The 20,992-nt window shown below is 42.1% G+C and overlaps 1 protein-coding gene across 5 annotated transcripts in view; it reads right to left on the bottom strand.

Moving 5' to 3' along the window:
* SMARCAL1 (SWI/SNF related, matrix associated, actin dependent regulator of chromatin, subfamily a like 1) overlaps positions 1-20,992 on the bottom strand; it is a 70,913-nt gene that overhangs the window by 28,422 nt on the left and 21,499 nt on the right. For all 5 annotated transcript variants that reach the window (XR_004670316.3, XM_008971918.4, XM_008971919.4 and 2 more), the window contains exons 9-12: positions 19,070-19,228; positions 16,072-16,137; positions 7,427-7,567; positions 3,547-3,765 (exon numbers count right to left, since the gene is read on the bottom strand). Coding sequence is in view for 4 of the 5 variants with exons in the window: in XM_008971918.4 (XP_008970166.1) it covers positions 3,547-3,765; positions 7,427-7,567; positions 16,072-16,137; positions 19,070-19,228 (585 nt within the window). In the remaining variant the exon portion in view is untranslated. The remainder of the gene's footprint in view (positions 1-3,546; positions 3,766-7,426; positions 7,568-16,071; positions 16,138-19,069; positions 19,229-20,992) is intronic.

The following is a 20,992-nucleotide window of genomic DNA, read 5'->3' as shown; positions in this document are numbered from 1 at the left end:
CATTGCTATGAGGGAGGCACTATTATTACCACTGCGCAGATTAGGAAACTGAGGCAAAAAAAGTCAAGTGAGTATACTTGTCACACTGCTACTAAACGGTAGAACCAGAATTTGTAGCACTTAAAAGTGCAGGCTCTGAGGCTCAAATATCTGGGCTGATGGTGAGAATTTAATGACCCAATACACGTAAAGCATCATGCCCAGCACAGAGCAAGTATTCAATAAATGTTACCGATTGTAAGTATTTTTCTTTATTTTGCAGATTTTATACAATAGATATCTATTTTAATGTGGGAGAAATCAATAGTTTTAGCTTTAAAAAAACTCCCCCAAACTGTGCAGACCTAATACTCTCTATTAATGATCTTACTTCTTTTGCCAGCTACTGGCCAGGAAATTTTAAATAACCTGCATTCTTTGTTCCTGGCTAGACCTTAATTAAATTAGATCCAATGGAGTTTTTAAATTTTTCTACATTGGAAATTTGAGTGGATTGTCAAATGGCAAGGGTGAACTGATATTGTTACCAGGAAATCTGTATGGACTTGTTCCATTTCTCTGTTACTGGTCTTGAGGATGAAAAAATGGCTTTAGACAAAAGATGATTACAGTCAGCTTTCCTTTGCCTGTGAAGCGATATCCATTATTTCAGCTGAAAAAATGAGAAAAGTCTTTGATTATACATTATATTCTATAAATTGGCTCCTTCACCTCGGCTCCTGTGATATAAAGCTTTTTAAGAAATGTATTCTTCCAGATGGAAAGGTGTGAAGGAACAAAGAATCAATTCTTGACAGGCAGGTCAGCAGTGCTTGGCTGGAGTCACCATGATTTGCAAAATTGCAAGGAAACTTGGGACTAAAAAGTAACTTAAAAAACTGGTGGCAGTGGAGAGAGGGGACTTTCTATAGATCCACAGGGCCTCCTTATTCGACTAAAACCATAAAAAAAATAAGTCCCCATTTTAACCCTTCCAACTCAGGATTTCATAGCTGGCCAGGGTCTGGAAGACATGCCTATGGTCATCTAGTCCAGCCTCCAGCTGATGCTGACTCCCTTCCTGAATTAAGTTAAAGCAATGATCCTGATCAGATCCATGGTTTAGAAATGCACTAAATCAATGGCTTTAGAAATCCAAAGGTTCTGATGGCCCAAAGCACAAACACACAAATCTGTTTTCTACTTGGATTTTCCATTATAAAAATTGATTTCTATTAAGACACAAAAAGGCATCAAGTTCTTAAGGAATTATTATCTGAAAGAATTTAGTGTCTGGCTTCAGCCATCACACTGATGGTAATCTGTATCAACTCAATTTCTATCTTTCAGGGATAAACGTTTAACTTTCCTAAGACTCCAAGGAAGCAGACAGCAACTCTCAGGTGCTGGACTGAGAAGAGCTCCAGGCTCTTTCTCAGCTGGATTCTTGAAGAATGACACTGCAATTTAGGCTTCATTTTCATCATCTGCAAAATGGAGTTAACACTGTGGTGTTTACAAAGCAAAGAGGATAATCACCCAGTAGGCAGGATTCTGGGCAACTGGCACTATCCTTACGTACTTTTCCACAACCAAAAGGGAGTTGTGGCTCCATTTCTAAGCAAGAAAATATAAAAATATCCTCAAAAATACTGGATTTGTACAGCTACCTAAAGTTATAAAACACCCAACATTCCTAAATTCCATAGTACCTCCTAGTTAATTCCATAGCATCACCAACAAGCTCAGAAATCAAACTCTCAGGTGACATCTGAAATCATCTTTGAAAAGAGCCACTCCCTTTACTTGAAGAACTATACAAGTTGGCAGAAGTTTACAAAATGCTTTCAGATCTTGTTGCACTAAGCACAAAATTTCTACTGCTTTTCTTTTTTTCTTTTTGGCCATACTACACAATTCACAGTTGTGTTTCAACAAGTTAATGTGCTTTTCCTCCTTAATTCAAATGCCCACTAATTGCTTTTTCAGGTGTCTACCTTGGCTGTTCTGAAACTGGTTCAGGAGGTGAACCAGATATCGGTGAAGGTGTTCTCTGGGGAATCTCACGAAACACTAACAGACTTACTTCCATCTCACACACACAAGGAACAACTTTGCTGGCAAAAAAAATAACATTTTATAAATATTCAGCTCTTTGCATCTAAAATTATTGCATGTCTGAATTTTTCCATTAATATTATATTTGCTATACCAGTTCACTGGTTTTCTTGTCTGGTAGAGTTCACCAGTAGACGAAAGTTATTAAGAAAAAGTTATAAGAAAAAACTTCAAATTGAGAAAAAATATTCTACTCATTGCATTTTTATCTCTAAAAATAAACAAAAGACCACCAAGATTGATTTTAGTGACAAAGCTTCCTGGTTTTACTCATGATTCCACTGAAATATAATCTGAGAACACTGGTCTATATGTCTACATCAACGTTGTTTAACTTTGAAAACTCCACAATAAAGAGATGATGCCTGCTCACTTACTCCAGACCATCCAGATTATTATATGTAATACAGCATAAATTCAATACAGCTTGAAAATTTGCCAGTGCATCCTCTATCCTGTCATTTCTTAAAAGTTATCAATGAATCTTGCTCATCACATGGTAAAATAACATGAAAAACATGCATTCTGTCTCTTGTCATTCTTATTTATTTTGTAACCTCCCAGAAGGCTGAGATCTATATCTAAATATCTTTATACAGGGTAATATCAAGCCCAGATAATGCTTCATGATGTTGAAAAATATCAATGACTGTTATTTTCTTAGTAATGGGAATTACAAGGTTTTATCTAAGAGGACAGAAACAGAGCTGGTGTAGATTATAGCACTTAGCACAGTATGACACTAAAGACAGAAATAAAATAAAAGTGTTTGAAAAGATAAAACCATCATAGTGAAAACAGTCCTGAAATATAGGGGCAAGAGGCTTGGTTCTAGCCTCAGCTCTGTGGTGGAGCAGCTAAGAGACCCTGGGCAAACTACAATCTCTGTGAGCCTCAGTTTCCCTCTCTGTAAAAAGGGGGATGCCAACTTCCTGCCAACCATAAATGCCTGTAATAGGGATTTAAAAGGTTAGGAGGGTTTGAAAACTCTATTTTGTTATATGAATGTCGACTTGTTATTTTGACTAACACAAATGACACAGTATGGTTAAAGGATTAACATATGTATCAAACATGTTAGGACTAATTTTCTAACAACTGTTACTAGACTGATGCATTCTCAAAATATAGTAGACATAAGACATAATTTCCACATTCTTTGAGGGATTCGGAATATTGATCACCACCCTGCTGTTGCCTGTGCTTATCTTTATGGCCATCCATCAACAGCGATCTATACAAGTATAAAACCACAACTTAATATGAGATTTTTCAAAACTGACTAGGTAGGCTGAGGAATGAAATGGACTTGCTGTTCTTGCCTAGGGAAGAGGGAAAAGGTTACAGAAAGGAAAGCTGAGAGAATGCCAGGTCATTTTCAAGGGCCTCTCATGGAAAGGAACACCTAGACATGTCTGCTTCCAAATCTGTCTCCAGCCCTGGACTCACAGTTTTGTCCTTGGTGGTCATTTCCTTGGCTGCAGCATCCAGGGCAGCTCTGGTCCTGGCATTGATCCGTCCTGGGGCAATCACCACTATCTTGCGCTGCTTGGCAGGCAGCTGGGAAAGGACGTCGGACTTGAGGCGCCGCAGCATGACTGCTTCCTCCAGCAGGAGCTTCAGCTCTCCCAGGTTGGAGGAACCTGAGTAGTCCCACCCCCAAGGCATCTGCAGAGAACAAGAGAGCGACAGCCCCGTGAGGCTCCTTTCAGACCCAGTCCAACAGGGACTTGGGATCCTGGGAGGTCCCTCTTCTCACAACCACCCCTGGCTTAGCTCAGAAAACTTCAAGTGACTTACAGGGACAAATAAACCCCCAATAAAACAAATGAGAAATGGAAAGGAAAAGAGAGAAAAAAGTCAGGAATGAGATGAATAAAAAACACCTATCATGGCATTCTACAATTTGGCAGTGAGCTTTCTTTTCCAGCAGCAAATGCCAGAAGTCAAGCAATTGGGTGTCCATTTTATTAAAAAACAAACAAAAAACTTGGCTTGTCAGACTATTCCTGTACACTAAATACTAAATCTTCCCTATGGCTTATCCTACAGAGTCCGTTGCACAATGTAATAAAATAATGTTAGTAACATCTTTATTTGATGAGACTTACAGGGATTTTAAAAACTGTTGTTCCGCAGTATGGATTACACCAGCACAAACAAGTACAATATAATAAAAGTAACTGCAGCGTTGTTGTAGATGGCAGCTGGGGTTGGCAGGAGGAGCCCACCACATAGGCTTCTGGCAGTCTGGCTAAGGGCCTAGGCAGTCCTTCATAAACATGGCTCCCTCGTTGAGTAGCTCACGGGAGGCAGTGATCTCAAATGTTCATTCCCCATCACACGGCTAGAGAAGCCGTTACCGGCCAGACGCAGTGGCTCACGCCTGTAATCCCAGCACTTTGGGAGGCAGAGGCAGGAGGATCACTTGAGGTCAGGAGTTAGAGACCAGTTGAGGTCAGGAGTTTTGCCAGCATGGCAAAACCCTATCTCTACTAAACATACAAAAATTAGCCGGCGTGGTAGCATGCACCTGTAATCCCAGCTACTAGGGAGGCTGAGGCAGGACAATTGCTTGAACCTGGGAGGCAGAGGTTGCAGTGAGCCGAGATGGTGTCACTGCACTCCAACCTGGGCAACAGAGCAAGACTCTTCTCAAAAACAACAACAACAAAAAAGAAGCCAGTACCATTAAAAACCCTATCCCTCACCAACAATCTTACTGGAAATGGAACTGATTTCTACAGTCTAGTAGAAAATCAGGGAGCCAGTGTGCCTGCTACTTTGTCTTTTAAGGAGCTCATCTCCCCTCCTGGCTGATGAGCTAGCTACCTGAGGGTAGGGGCTAGGTTTTCCCATTATAGAGGGCTAGAGAGCCTAGCATAATAGTGGAGACAGAATAGGTGTCTCATAAACCTTTGCTAAATTGAGAGAAGGAAGAGATGGTCAAAGGTGGAGGAATAAAATGTTGTAAAGCTGTTTCTTCTTTTTAAAAAATACTCTGAAATCAACTGGAAGTTCTCAGCAAACGCCTTCAGATAGTTAGTGGTTTGCAAATGAGCTCAGCATGAGGTTCTCTTTTCAGTGGTTTCTTAATGCATGAAGCTGGCAAAGAAAAAGAAAAAGAAAAAAAAAGGCAGCCCTGGCTTATGGATTGTATTAAATAAAAACCATGCTGAGAACAAGTGGATATCATAATTAATTTGGATATTGCTATGGCTTAAATGTGTCCCCCAAATTTCACACGTTAGAAAAGTAATCCCCAAATTCATTATGTTGATTGAAGGTGGGGCCTTTGGGAGGTAGATAAGGTCATCATGGTGGGTCCCCCATGTTGGGACTGGTAGCTTTATAAGAAAAGGACCAGAGACCTGAGCTGACACATATGCTCTTGCCCTCTTCTCCATATGATGCCTTCTGCCATGTTATGAAGCAGCAAGAAGGCCCTCACTAGATGCCAGTGCCATGCTCTTGAACTTCCCAGTCTCCAGAACCATGAGCTAAATAAACCTCTATTCTTTGTAAGTTACTTAGTCTGTGGTATTTAGTTACAGCAACAGAAAACAGACTAAGACAGATAGCATGCTCCTAGGTTCTAATATTGTTAGCTCTTAACCTTGTAGGTTAAAACTTAGTAATACCAAAATACCAAGTAATTTGTTACTTTTTTTTTTTTTTTTTTTTTGAGACAGAGTCTTACTCTGTCGCCCAGGCTGGAGTGCAGTGGCATGATCTTGGCTCACTACAACCTCTGCCTCCTGGGTTGAAGCGATTCTCGTGCCTCAGCCTGCAGAGTAGCTGGGACTACAAGTGTGTACCGCTGCACGTGGCAAAAATTTTAAACCTGACCTTGGGATAGTCACAATCCAACAAGCTTTAATTGAAAAATTACCACATATCAGGCACTGGGTTAGGTGGAAAGAAAGATGTGAAGATGAGGAAGGCATTCTTTGTTGTATTGGGGAGGTGTATCAAGAAGGCAGGAAAAGGAGAATTCAAAGATAATGTCTTAGTTTCTGGCAGGAGAAACTACTGAGATGCTGGCCTAAGATGGGGAACATAGGAAGGGACAGTTTGGGGAGGAAAGGCAATGAATTTTATCTTTAGCCCCTTTCATCACTAGCTGAACATTATTATGCCATGGGCCCATATAGTCAAGAAAGAGAAGATCCTTTTTAGAAAGTGGACTGTTTGTGAATAGGACAGAAATCCAAATCATACATGAAGAGTTTTGAGGGACCATGAAAACTATATAGCATCAATCTAATCTGGATTGATCTACAGGGAAAATGAACTAAATATATGATTAAAGAAGTGTACGGCTTTTAAATACATTTAATAATTGGGAAATTTCCTGCCTCAATAACCAGCTAAAAATGGTTTGCAATTAACTATGCTAAGCACTACAATTTCCATTATAAGTACTTCATTTGAATGTAAGTGGATATTTTTAAAGTACTTGAAAACTTTTTTTCTTCTTTTAAAAATTTAAAAAATAAGGCAGACACTCTTATTTATATCATGTACTTGCACAGCAAGGCTTTTCCCTCATAGATGGCTTGTAGGGTAAGTTGCAGCTATTTCTCCAAAGTGCCAGTACCTTTGTGACTTGATCACAAAACAAGAATCCCTAAGGTCTGAATTAATGTGGTTTTAAAAACAAGGGTTCCATGGCAATGCATTGGTGTTTACAGGGCTTCCCTGCCATTTTGGGAGAGCATTTCTGGAGTGCCGACTGTAGGTCCTGAGGTGCCTGCGCCATTGGCACTGCACTCACAGAGGCAGTTTGGGATCAGGCTCCTCAATCTACCTTTATCTTTTTTTTTTCTTTTTTTTGCACAGGGAGGAATTTCCCACCTTTACTTCATACTCCTCCCATGCCAGGAGGAAGCCCTTACCCCCTCACCTACTTCTTCCCTCTGCCTGGGGCCTCAGCCTCACTCTTAGCTCACCTCAGTGCCAGCATCTTCTCTAGGGCCAGCACTTGACATGGACTTTCCTTTTATAGCTCCAGCCCTGTGCCTCATGCAGAGCTGTGACCCTGGGGAAGAGCTCCACATACCTACACATCAGCCACTAGTCCCTTTACTGGAAAACGATGACTTCGGATAACCATAACCATTAAAACTAGATTTAAAGGGTAAGATGACCATTTTCATCTTACCCCTGAGGTCATTCCAAGGCCATAGTAAGAAACAGAAAGACTAAAATCCACTCCCCTGGCCAGTGCTCTTCTGACCATATCATGGCCAGAGAGAAGGAAGAGAAAGATAAGTGTCAAAATCAGGGTGAGAAATGGGTGGGCTGGGAGGGAAGAGATAATACATACCCGTTTGGCATCACAGTAGCGAAGTCCAAAGGCATGAAACTGGGGGAAGAAAGTTGGCTTGACTGCTATGATCTGCGTGTAGAGCTCTGCGGGCCGGGACATGGCTGGTGTGCCCGACAACAGGATCACCCTCTTGGCAACCTAAAAGACAAACAGCCAAAGGTGCTCTGAACACAGGGAGAAGCACACAGGAAATGTTCAAAATGCCCCAGTGAGGGAGGAGCTGGATGCCCCCAGAAAAAGACCGCGTGCGTGTCGCGAGAACCTAATGGCATTGCCAATGCAAGCAGTTAGATGGCATCTCCTTTTCTTTAAATCCTCCCTGCCTGCCCTCTGCTGAGCTCTATCCTAGTACTTAACATATTACATTGAATTATAACTTTTCTGTCTCCCTTGTTAGACTGCAAGCCTCTTGAGATCAAGGACTGGGCTGTATTCACCTTTATTTTCTGTAGCATATGCCTGACGCCAAGTAACCAATAAATGTTCACCGTATGCTGCAAAAAATTCACAAGGAAGCTAATTAGTATCCTGGAGAACACAGAGTAAACTCAAAGAATCCAGCATTGGACAGGAAGTGGGAGAAGACAGTGGCAGGTCTGAACTTCCTCCAGAGTGGATCTGTGACATGCAAGTTGAACTCAGATAATGACAATTACAATCAGCCCTCTCCCATTCCCAAGAGGAAGTGTCAGGGGTTGCCAATGTATATGTCTCCATGTGACTTTCTTTAAAGGAAAGTAAGGCCTTTACTAACTCAGCTTCACAATGCTTCAAGCCTACAGATCCTGACTCAGGCTCATTTTGCAGTTATTAACAATAAGAACCTTAATAGGTGATACCTGGTTCCATTTTCCCTAAACTCAGCCCAGATCTGCAGCAGCCTGCTTAGCATGGGCAAGATGGGAAAAAATAGTTGGTCAACAGCAATGACAGATTCCAAGTTCCTCACTACCCAGACACCAACCTGACCCATGGGCATCAGACCCAAAGATCCCACCTCCTATTATTAAGATGGGAAAGAGGGTGAGAAAAAAAAAAAAGGAGACACTTCCTACTGTATTAGAACACAGAATCACTACAAATTACTGGAGGTAAAATTCACTTCAGCTGTGGGAACGGACCCTACCATGGAGCTCAGTTGTCTAGAAACAGCTTGTTAACCACTGTAACCTTGAGTTAATGACAGTAATACAAGGCAATTGCATGTAATAAATCACCTAGGAGAATAAATTAGGTTTACAGATGGATACACTGCCTCATAAAAATAAATAAATAAAGGTGCAACAGTGAAAAGAAAAATCATTCTTTATAAATATACAATATACACAATTATCTAAACGCATTTGTGCCCTCACAGCAATCGCCAATATCTAATTCCATTATGACGGGAGAGCTATGAATGTCTCCAGCTATAATTTTCCACAGTTCAATTACCTAGGCCTTCTAATTTCCTGCACGGTTTAATGCAGACTCATTAAAATAACAATGAGCTGACGTTGGTAGCATCTCTTGCCTTGGCTTTAAGATCATTTCAATGAAAAATGGAAAATGAAAAGTTTTATCAAAAAGAGAAAATCTCCCCATCACCCCAAACCTATTCTTCATGTCACTGTGCTGGCCTGGGGATGGAGCCAGGGCAAAAACATTTCATGAATCAGATGATGGAAATTAACTCAAGGGTCTTCTGTCAGATACTTATAGGATGTAGTTAGTATTAAATCGCTTCTCCCATACACTCCCTAGACTAGAGAGTGATGGGAGCGTTGCCAATGGGTGTTTGTGGGCATCAAAAAGGCAGAGGCAGCATTACAAAAAAAGAAAAAGACCAGCTTTGAAAAGAAACCAGAATGGCATCTCGTCTGTAATGGGGTGATTTGGCCTGCTCCCAGCTCAGCCCCAACATGTGTGTATGTCATCACTATCACCCACAAGGGCTTTTAACACATGCCCAGCTGCAAAGGTGTCATATGTCACCCTCCACTTCTGAAAACTTCCAAATCTAGGAAAACATAAATCTATAAAACTCCATAAATCAACACCAAATTGAACAGTTTACAGTGAACTCCCCCACCTAAGGAAGAAAAGCAACACCCAAGAAATCGACGATAGAACAATGTAAAAAAATACTTTCTGTGTGGTGTTAGAAAGATAACATGATTCACATGTGCAGACACTGTTGGGATCAGATGACCCTCAAAGATAGGCTTAGTTTCTTCATGGCTTGGGGGTGGGAAAACCCTGCAGAATAGGTTGAGTTCGTGTATACATAATTCACCACAGAGAATTCAATGTCATAATTGAAAGTGGATAATCTATACATAGTTTTAAAATTAAGAGTTGACCGGGCATGATGGCTCATGCCTGTAATCTCAGCACTTTGGGAGGCTGAGGCAGGCGGATCACCTGAGGTCAGGAGTTCGAGACCAGCCTGGCCAACATGGTGAAACCCTGCCTCTACTAAAAATACAAAATTAGCTGGGTGCAGTGCTGCACACCTGTAATCCCACTACTCAGGAGGCTGACGCAGGAGAATCGCTTGAACAGGGGAGGCAGAGGTTGCAGTGAGCTGAGATCATGCCATTGCACTCCAGCCTGGGTGACAAGAGTGGAACTCTGTCTCAAAAAAATAAAATTAAATAAAAAATAAAATTAAGAGCCAAGAGAATGTTCTACTGTAGAAAAAAGAGCTAAAGTCTTAAGTTTATATAAGAAGCAGTCCAGAAATTCTTCATCACTTTATGTTATCTCTTTTTTTTTCCAACTGAGCCAGTAACTTGCTTTACTGAATTATTCTGATGGCCTGTAACATATTTTGCCAAAACCCCAGACTAGGAAAAAAATCATGTTCTCCAAAGCTCAGTCCAGTCTTATACCCAGAATTATTCCTAATGGTACTCTAAATAAATTTACACAATACCATATATTCAATTTAGAAATAAGACATGAAGAAGGCAGGTAATATCAAAGAGAAGGTCAAGTCCACACTGCTGGAAAGTCTCCATACTCAGTAACCCTGATGTGGCAGGGACATTGAAGCTGTGTTTTAATTAATTCAGAGGTCATGATACAACCTTCAGAAATAAGGATAGTGGCAAGCATAGCTTGAGGACAAGTGACCAAAAGTACACAGATCAAGAATAAATGTGGGATCACAGTCACTATACAAGGAGCTACAAAAGAGACACCTGCAGTTAAATCGAAAGCCTAAGGGCAAAAAGAAAAGCTCGACATTCAGAAGAAAGCCAGTGCTTGGAGTCGGGGAGGGAGACCACGGGTGTATTCTTTACTCTGCTCCTGAGTGGTGCCCCCCAAAGCAAACCAGGCCAAACCAAGAAAGCAGCATAATTATGGCCACTGCTGACCACAGGCTGCCCTAAGTATTGGCAGAAGGCCACCTACCACTCAGTGATACTTTATCCATGGCCTCTGAATCTCTGGTTAGGTCAGCTTATTTCATATAAATGGTTCCCTCTAGGTTCTAGCCTATGTTCCAAAAAAAAACAAAGTTTCAGTCACAAATCTGAATAGTACTAACCTTAACTAAACTGATTTGCTATGATAACCATAATGCCTTCAAGCTAAGTGAGTATTGCTGCTGTAACATAAATGAAATTATCATGCCACATATAAGGCAGTTCTTGGGTAAGAACAGACAGAATGAAGACAGTGACTGCATGTATATTGGTCCAAAAATACCAAAATATTATAATAAGAATACATCAAATGGTATAATTATAGCTGATTAAAGCTATGCCATTCCAAGTTTTTTTTATTTTTATTTTTTGAGACAGAGTGTCACTCTGTCACCCAGGTTGGAGTGCAGTGACATGATCTCGGCTCACTGCAACCTCCACCTCCCAGGTTCAAGTGACCCTCCTCCCTCAGTCTCCCATATAGCTGGGATTATAGGCGCATGCCACCATTCCCAGTTAATTTTGTAGAGGTGGGTTTCACCATGTTGGCTAGCCAGTCTCCAACTCTTGACCTCAAGTGATCTGCCCACCTCAGCTTCCCAAAGTGGTGGAATTACAGACATAAGCCACTGCGCCCGGCCTAAGGTAGATTTTTTTACTTTGGAAAAGACAATCTATTTTACCATAGGTTTCAAACTCTAATAATTTCCTTTTTAAGTCTGATTATGTAACGAAAGTGAGGAAATAAATGAGAATGGCCGGACCCCAGGGGACTTCTATAGCCTCATCACACTAGGGAAGAAAACAGAATCTGCCAGCTGACACTGCTCTCCCCTCTGGCCTGATAGGCAAAAAGCCATCTCAGACACACAGGGATTGCATTTTCTACTCCCCACTTCTCTAACATATGAAAAAATGGTCATTGCAGTGTTGCATGTAATAGCTGCAATTTGGTTACAAATCCATCAAAAGAGAACAGATAATACATATTATGATAAATTTATCCAATAGAATGCTATTTGCAAGAATGCGGTAGAAGTCATTTGGAACAATATGGAATGATTTTCAAGATACATTATTAAGGGGATAAAGGCAAGTGTAAAACAATGGTTGTAAAACACTCTAAGGAGGCGGAAAGGAAACACACACACTCGTACTTCCATAGGTGCAGGCTATTTTATGGAAGTAAACCTGAAAACTGGTAACTATAGCTGCCTTTGAGGAAAGAGACTGGGGACTAGGGAACCTAGAGGGGTTGAAAGACTTATTTTTCACTGTCCATCCTTTTGTATCGTTTGAATTTTTTTTTTTTTTTTTGAGACAGAGTCTAGCTCTGTTGCTCAGGCTGGAGTGCAGTGGTGAGATCTCTTCTCAGGGCAACCTCCGCCTCTCAGGTTCAAGTGATTCTCCCACCTCAGCCTCCCAAGTAGCTGGGATTACAGGTGTGTGCCACCATGCCTGGCTAATTTTTGTATTTTTAGTAGAGATGGGGTTTCGCCATTTTGGCCAGGCTGGTCTCAAACTCCTGACCTCAGGTGATCCTCCTGCTTCAGGCCTCCCAAAGTGTTAGGATTACAGGCATGAGCCACTGCGCCCGGCCCCATTTGAATTTATCATCTATTTAAACTACTTTAATAACAAAGGAAAAAGAAAAAAACCTTATACCTTTTAGCTACTATCTCATCCAGCCAATCAACAGAGATATAAAAAGTACTCTCTACTTACAGAAAAAGAGAAACAGCTGCTTCTTAGGAAAGAATGGTAGGGGCCTTTCCCTTTAAAAAATTTTAATTTTGTTATTACACTAGTTTAACAATAAAAGCCAGTGTAGACAAAAGACAACTAAACTAAACCAAAAAACCCCAAACACACATCTCACTGTTTAAAAGAGTGCCAGTAATCCTGAGGGCGGAGTCATGTGGGAAAAAAAAGCCTCTGATTGAAGACTGAATGGGAGTGAAGATTGTTATGCCTGGCCAGACTGGACTTCAGAGGCCTCCCCCAAAAAGGTCAAATGAAAACCGACCTGGCAATTCTGATTGTAGGAATTTGTCCTAATAGGATAAATATGCAAGGTACATACAGATGATGTTCACTTGCAGATTTATAATAGCAAAAATGGAAAACAATCACATGTCTGATACTGAGGATTAAATTATGGGATGTGTCTCCACTATGTAAATGCTCCATAGTTATTGAAAAATGATGATCTTGCTCAATAATTGACATGCTGGAAAAATAAGCTGTTAACAGTGGCTTTTTCTGTTGGAGGGATTAAAGGTAATTTTAACTTTGTTCTTTTTAGCTTCTATCTGGTCTACTTTCATATATTTATATATAAAAATAGATCTACCTCATTTAGGATTAGTAGCCCCAGCAAATAGTGCTGTGGGGTAAGAAAAATGTCACATTTCCCAGGGGACAGTGACACCAATTTCTTACAATCTAACACATCTTCTCTCTGCTGACTGCTATTGCTATTTACAAAATCCACATTTTTCTGGACACGATCTGGCCCTGCTATCCAACGAACTGTATGATTTAATCTAAATACCTCATTATGCCTATTTGCTGAAAATATGCTTGTAATATTAATTATCAGAATATAGTTCTAAGAGATGTTCATATTAGAGGAACAATCAAGTGGTATTAAATTAGGTCCTTACATGGCTTTTCAAAGACATACTTTACTTTTTCCCAACTATCTTATTATTCCAAAAACATTTAGATTCATTTCCTTATTTAGATTGGTGGTTCTCCATGGGGTTGGGGAAGGGCAAGGTGAGTAGAGAGTGATTTGTCCTCCCTCAGAGGACATTCGGTGGCATCTGGAGACAATTTTGGTTGTCATGACTGGGGAGGAACTGCTGGCATCTAGTGGGTAGAGGCCACGGATGCTGCTAAACATCCTAAAATGCACACAACAGCCCCCCAAAAACAGAGTCATCCAGCCCAAAATGTCAACAGTACCAAGGTTGAGAGACTCCAATCTAGACGAAAATACAATAAGACAGAGATGAAAGGTTCGGTTAACAGAATAGCACAGAATACTCCATCCCACTCCTTCACCCCCATCCTGCCACAGTCCAGCATTATATGAAGTCAACGTTGCAGAAGAGCGTGGCCTCAAGACACCTTCATAAACACAGGCCATGTTCATGAGGCTTATTTTAAAATATTAATTCATCCAAGTTCTACAGCAAATGCAGAGTAGTACATATTAGTTAGCAGTTTAAAGATTTCTTTTAAACATGTCACTTTGAAACACACTCAAGATATTAAAGAGGTATATGCTGCTTCCAAAGGTCTGGCTAAGAAGCACACATTTCAGAAACCACTATCTGGCTCAGCTTGCCCAGCCAGGCAATGACTACATTAACAAGTGGTTGCTAGAAGCTTTCACATTATATCTTTAATGATAGAATCTATCTATTGTGCATTTTCTTTTGTCTAAACAATCAGGAGTAAAGATTTAATTTAGTTATGGCTGAAATACTGAAACCAAAATACCAAACCCTATTGTTTTCCTATGGAAAGCATATTAAAGCCTCCCAAAAGAAGGGTCATCAACCTAGGAAAAACATTTTATTTAAATGTGTCCATCAATGGCTATCGACATATAAATATTTATAGGTAATACTGGCAGAGAATCAAGCTTTTTTTTTTTTCTTTTTTTGAGACAGAGTCTCACTCTGGCACCCACGCTGGAGTGCAGTGGCACAATCTCGGCTCACTGCAATCTCCGCCTCCCAGGTTCAAGCGATTCTCCTGCCTCAGCTTGGTGTGCACCACCATGCCTGGCTCATTTTTGTATTTTTAGTACAGACGAGATTTCATCATGTTGCTCAGACTGGTCTCAAACTCCTGGCCTCAAGTGACCCACATGCCTGGGCCTCCCAAAGTGCTGGGATTACAGGCGTGAGCCACCACCCCAGCAAAACCAAGCTTTTGCAGTAAAAAACTTTTATTCTTTGGTTTGGCACATGACATGATCCTGCCTTGGAAGATGTATCATATTCCGTTATTCCTAAACACATGAAAACTTGAAATGAGTGGACACTTACGTGTGTTTTGTGAGGAAATGTTAAGATTAATGTTCAAATGCTAAGCTTCATTAACATTCAGCGTATTTGTTTTCCCTAGTTTAGGTAAAAGTTAAAGCTTCTTTTAATCAATAAAAGCCATAGTTTTAAAATGCTGGTACAACACAAAGGTTGCTTTGAGCACAAGAAAAACACACACTTTGGTTTGCTCAGTCTACACAAACCAAAGTGGATACCTCCAAAGTCATCTGTGAGAAACTTCTAACTTGTTACGAGAGAAAAGGCTACTTTTCTAATTGTACTTCTCCTTCCCTCTTACAATAATAGGAAAAAAATCATCCCACCCCATAATGGAAGGAAATCTGGAGGCCTACCCTCTGTTGGGATGGGGGACTAAGAAACCAAACACAGAAGAGAGAGACAGATGAAATACAGAGCCTATATTGCACATCAGAACATGCTTAAAGACTAGAATCTGCATCACATACCCACGCCTGCTTGCTGTGAAGCCAGAACTCACACCCGCCAAAGCACTCAGAAATGAGTTTAGGCCACCACAGGGAGGAAGGGGGATGGCTGCCCCTTCTGTCAACCAAAGAGGCTCAGGGTAGCCACAGAAAACAGTATCAGCTTTTAACGCCCATCTTGGCTTTGCCAGTGTATCTCGCTGACCCCGCCAGCCCTTGCTCAGTTCTGTTTGTATTAGGTTGATGCAAAAGTAATTGCGTTTTTTTGCCATTACTTTCATTAATACAACTCATCTTCCCTGATTTCCAGCATCTAGACAGCTTTGCCACTACAAGTGACTTAGAAGACAGGCAGTTTTTTCTAAGCTAATTAGTGGACAAGCTGCTAGAGGCTCTCTCTTATCTAAGTAGGAAGCCAGAGGAGGATTCTGGAGTCCAATGCCCACCCAGCCTCAACAGTCTTGACCTTCGAGAGACAAAGGCAGCACTACTGACTACTAGTACTGCCTACTAGTTCCTTAGCAGGATGTTAGGAAGAAAGATGAAATTGGTACCACAGCCCTAAGGAGAGAGACAGATGCCCTAAGTCAATGCCAAGTCATGACCATGGCCCACAGGTCTATACTTGCAACCCCTGCTGGACTAGGACGACATGCAAGCCTGAGCAAAATATTATGGGATGCCAATGCTCAGTGGGCTCAGTTCTCAGAAGTACTCACCTTTAGGACCGGCATAGCTGCTCGACAGCGGGCAGTCCTACTGTTTTTGAGGAAGTGAGATTCATCCTGAAAAGAAGTAGCCACATAAGTGAACAAGGTCCAATCCTGAGTGGACAGAAATATGGGCCACTTTAGGCTTGACCCTGGCATGGCAAGTGCAAGGTGGATGCTCCCTTAGCACTTTCTCATTCAAGGAGATGGCTCACTGGGCCTAGGTCAGGACCCAGGGGTCTGGTGGCAGCTTCTCTACTGCATTCTGAGCAAGTTGCTTCAGCTCTCTGGGGACAATTTTCCATCTATAAAGCGGGATTCATGAATCCCTGCTCCGCCCACCTCAGAGGCTGCTCAAAGAAACCACTAGAAGGTGGTTTGCTGCTTTGTAAGAGGCACCTCCCACCTGTGGAGCACTAGACCAAGTGCCCCATAATGGGCCCTGCACTGGTGCAAAGCTCTGGGGTGTCCAGCCCCTGCCCTCAGGGGCTCAGGGTCCAGGAAGGATGCCAGACACACTGACAACCAATCAGGCTGTATTATCAGTACTGTCACTGAGGCGAGCGTAAACAAAGTGCTGGGGAAACTGAGAAACGGAAAGAAGACGATATGATTCCTATTCTCAAGGAACTGCTATGTTTAGAACATGAAGTCTGATTAACCACTCTGTATCTGTGCATAAGCAAATACATACATATATATATATATATATATAGTTTGTTTTTCTTTATTCTTTTTTTCTTTTTGTTGCATAAGCAAATATAGAGTTGATCATATTTTCTAAAGCCAAATGAGTAACTAATACATGAGTATTTAAGTGGAAATTTTCTAGTTTGGTACAGAGTCAAATTCCTTGCTGTGTGACTCTGAGCAACCACCTCTCTGTAATGCCAGTTTTGCTGTCTGTAAAATGGGTATCATAATTCCTTATGTATTAGGTTGCTGTGAGTCTTAAATGAGCTAACACATGTGAAGTCCTTAGCACAGCCCTGTTACTCAGTAAGCACTCAATGGTATCAGCCTTCCTATAGCTGGGATACCAGTGAGATCCCAACGCTGTCCTTAAAGTGATCTATAAGAAATCCCCTATTCCATTTCAGCTATCATGAGCAAAAAGGGCCACAAAAGCACAGCAGAGGGGAGTGTGAAATAACCCTCAAAATATCAAGAAAGTATCCTGTCCAGAAAGCTGGAGTGTTACGGTCATATGCCTTTCTGATCACGAGACCTCATTACAGTCAAGTAAAAGGTATTTATGGAGAAAAAACACAGAAAGTACAGAGGATATGGAAGAGAATAGGCCCTTTCAACCAATGGGTAAAAATGTGCCAATACTGGAACAAATCTCAAAGAATGGTTTAAACTGAAGCCTCTTCTGAAAAGTGTGACACTTCAGAGCCATCACTCTATTCTTTCCTACAACATTTCTCCGAAAGAAAGAGGACAGAGCTCTTACTTAACTGAAGAACAAACCAACAATGGTGGTAAGTGGCTTGCCAAAAATCATACGGCAGGTTAAGTGATGGGCCAGAAAGAGAAGAACATGAATTCTGAAGGCAGACGCAACCCAGCTTTTTTCAATAACCTCCAACTTGCTAGCTTTGTGCCTATGGGCAAATTTATATACCCACTCTCACTGCCAGTTTTATCAGCTGTGAAATGGATAATTCACAAGGATAAAAGATATAGCCTACTCAGGGGCCACTGGGAAAATAGATGATTATATGTCAGTACCTAACACAAGGCAACACTCAAGAATTAAAAGCATTATTCTTCCCACACACTCTAGAGCCATCCCCATCATCCTGGGAAACTTCTTGTAATGTTTTCATTTCACATGTATGCTGACATCTTTTCAAAGCCACACTTGAATTTGTGCCGAACCAAAAATGACTCTCCCAAAGACTCATTACCTATATCACTTTGCAAAACTATCAACACTCAAGTTTGCTTATGCTAAGAACACAGTGTGGTTCTCATGTCCAAAACAGAATAATAGATCCCCTGAGGTCAGTAACGGTATCTTCTCCTTCCTTTCTCTAAGCTCCCACAATATTTGTGTGAGTTACGTAAATATACTCAGTACTGACAGAGATGGCTGGGTACCAAGTCTGTCTAGACTTTCCTTAGGAAGTATGTGAGGAGTTAAAAGCAGGAAAGCCTGCAATTGAAAGATATGTTGTCAAATCTGGAAGCAGGTCCAGTCAGACCTTCTTTAAAAAACAATTAGAGGCCGGGCAAGGTGGCTCATGCCTGTAATCCCAGCACTTTGGGAGGCCAAGGTGGGTGGATCACCTGAGGTCAGGAGTTCGAGAATAGCTTGGCCAACATGGTGAAACCCCGTCTCTACTAAAAATACAAAACTTAGCTGGGTGTGGTGGCAAGTGCCTGTAATCCCAGCTACTTGGGGAGCCGAGGCAGGAGAATTGCTTGAACCCGGGAGGCGGAGGTTGCAGTGAGCCGAGATCACGCCACTGCACTCCAGCCTGGGTGACAAGAGTGAAACTCTGTCTCAAAAAAAACAACACAGAAAAACCTCCAAAAAACCATTAGAGTAAAAAGTGCTTTTGTGGGGTGGGGGTGTATCTTCACATTGGCTGGAAGAAAACTCAATTGTTTGAGTAAGATGGCACCAGATGTAGGCACAAGGCATACCCCCTCGCCGTCCAGGTTGTAGTACCCAGAGCCCCAGGTGGCCTGGGGTCCACATGCTGGCCTCCATCCATGAGTCACGCTGGGAAAGAGATGAGCTAGAAATCCCCAGCAAAGACTAATTAAATCACAATTTCAAAAAAAGCTCCCTAGGAGATTCTAGTACGTAGCCAGAGTTGAGAATGGCTATTTGAGGGGAATGAATTTCCAGTCCCCCACAAAATAAAGAGTGATTTCTATTCTTCTAGAAACTAAATGGGGCTCAAGGAGATTACAGACATGAAAGTTCTCAGAGCTTTTACAAAGGAAGTTTCCAGAGAGATAAAGTACTTAAAGACTTTGCCAAGTTTCTTACAATGATGACAACTTTAAAAGGGGTTTTTAGCTGTTTTTCCAACTTGCTAAGAAGGTCAAAGCTGACAATGTTGATCAGGCCAGCTGTCAGGCGGTCCTTCCCAGTCACCACGACGTTGATGCAATCTGGGCTCAGAGATGGCAGCCACCGAAGGAAGGCCTGTGGACGACAGGAGGGAACAAAGCTACAATGACCACCCAGCACAGCAGCTATTGGTTGTGACAGCAGCAGTCTCATGCCCATGAACAGCCATCACCTCTACCTTCCTCTCACCTACCTGTGCCCCTTCACTTGCCACTAACAGGACACTCCCTTTTTTTTTTTTTAAGAGTTGGGGGAGCCGGGTGCGGTCGCTCACACCTGTAATCCCAGCACTTTGGGAGGCTGAGGAGGGCGGATCACCTGAGATCGGGAGTTTGAGACCAGCCTGACCAACACGGAGAAATCCCATCTCTACTAAAAATACAAAATTAGCTGGGCATGGTGGCACATGCCTGTAATCCCAGCTACTCGGAAGGCTGAGGCAGGAGAATCGCTTGAACCCGGGAAGTGGAGGTTGTGGTGAGCTGAGATCGCGCCATTGCACTCCGGCCTGGGCAACAAGAGAGAAACCTTGGGCCTCAGAAAAAACAAAAACAAAAAAAAAGAGAGTTGTGTTGGTCTCACTTTGTTGCCCAGGCTGGAGTACAGTGGCACCATCACAGCTTACTGCAGCCTCAAACTCCTAGGCTCAAGTGATCCTCCCGCCTCAGCCTCCCAAGTTGCTGGGACTATAGGTGCACACCACCATACTCGGCTAATTTCTTTCTTTCTTTTTTTTTTTCAAAGAGATGGGTCTCAGTATGTTGTTCAGACTGGTCTTGAACTACTGGCCTCAAGCAATCCTCTTGCCACAGCTTCCCAAGTTGCTGAGACTACAGGCCTGAACCACCATGCCTCGCTATCTCCCTGCCTTTGTCAACAGTCACTTCACAGTGTCTGGGTTTCACCTCTGTGATCTCTAACTAGATGGTAAGTTTCTGCAGGGAAAGAATGTGACTCTTTTTTTTTTTTTTTTTTTTGAGACGGAGTCTCGCTCTGTTGCCCAGGCTGGAGTGCAGTGGCGCGATCTCGGCTCACTGCAAGCTCCGCCTCCTGGGTTCACGCCATTCTCCTGCCTCAGCCTCCCGAGTAGCTGGGACTACAGGCGCCCGCTACCACGCCTGGCTAATTTTTTGTATTTTTAGTAGAGACGGGGTTTCACCGTGTTAGCCAGGATGGTCTCGATCTCCTGACCTCGTGATCCGCCCGCCTCGGCCTCCCAAAGTGCTGGGATTACAGGCGTGAGCCACCGCGCCCGGCCAGAATGTGACTCTTTTTAAGAGGAATTTTATGAACGACGTAGCAGAGCCTGGTACACTGAAGGCAAATCATAAACATTTATTGATGATGACGAGACTATTTATGTCAATATTTCTACAAATCTACCTTCCCTCTCTGGCAATCTGAGCATCTCTAGCCAAACCCACCCAGGCATCTGGGTGCTCACCTGCCTCACATGGGGTGACACTGTTCAATACAGGGAGAGCTGGCCTTTTCTCTAACCTCAGGCTGGTCACCGTCTGGCTGACTCTTCCTAGAATTTCTGAGGGTGCTGTGGGAACCTAACGCACACAAAATATGTACTGAAGATTACTTTCTACAGGCACTGGCAGAATTCACAAGACTTGGGAGGCCAAGGCAGAAGGATCACTTGACCTCAGGAGTTCAAGACCAGCCTGGGCAACATAATGAGATCCTGTCTCATTAAAAAACAAAATAAAAAATTAAAATAAAAAAAAAAGAACTCAGATCACCAGGACAGAAAAAAAACGAGGTGCACATTTTTTAGTGTTTTTTTTTTTTGCCATCTCTTCGGTCGGAACAGCACGTCTGGGCCTTGGA

This window comes from Pan paniscus, chromosome 13, assembly GCF_029289425.2.
Source record: "Pan paniscus chromosome 13, NHGRI_mPanPan1-v2.0_pri, whole genome shotgun sequence".
NCBI lineage: Eukaryota > Metazoa > Chordata > Mammalia > Primates > Hominidae > Pan > Pan paniscus.
The sequence above is the reverse complement of the archived record's forward strand: the minus strand, read 5'-3'. Positions and strand labels throughout refer to the sequence as shown.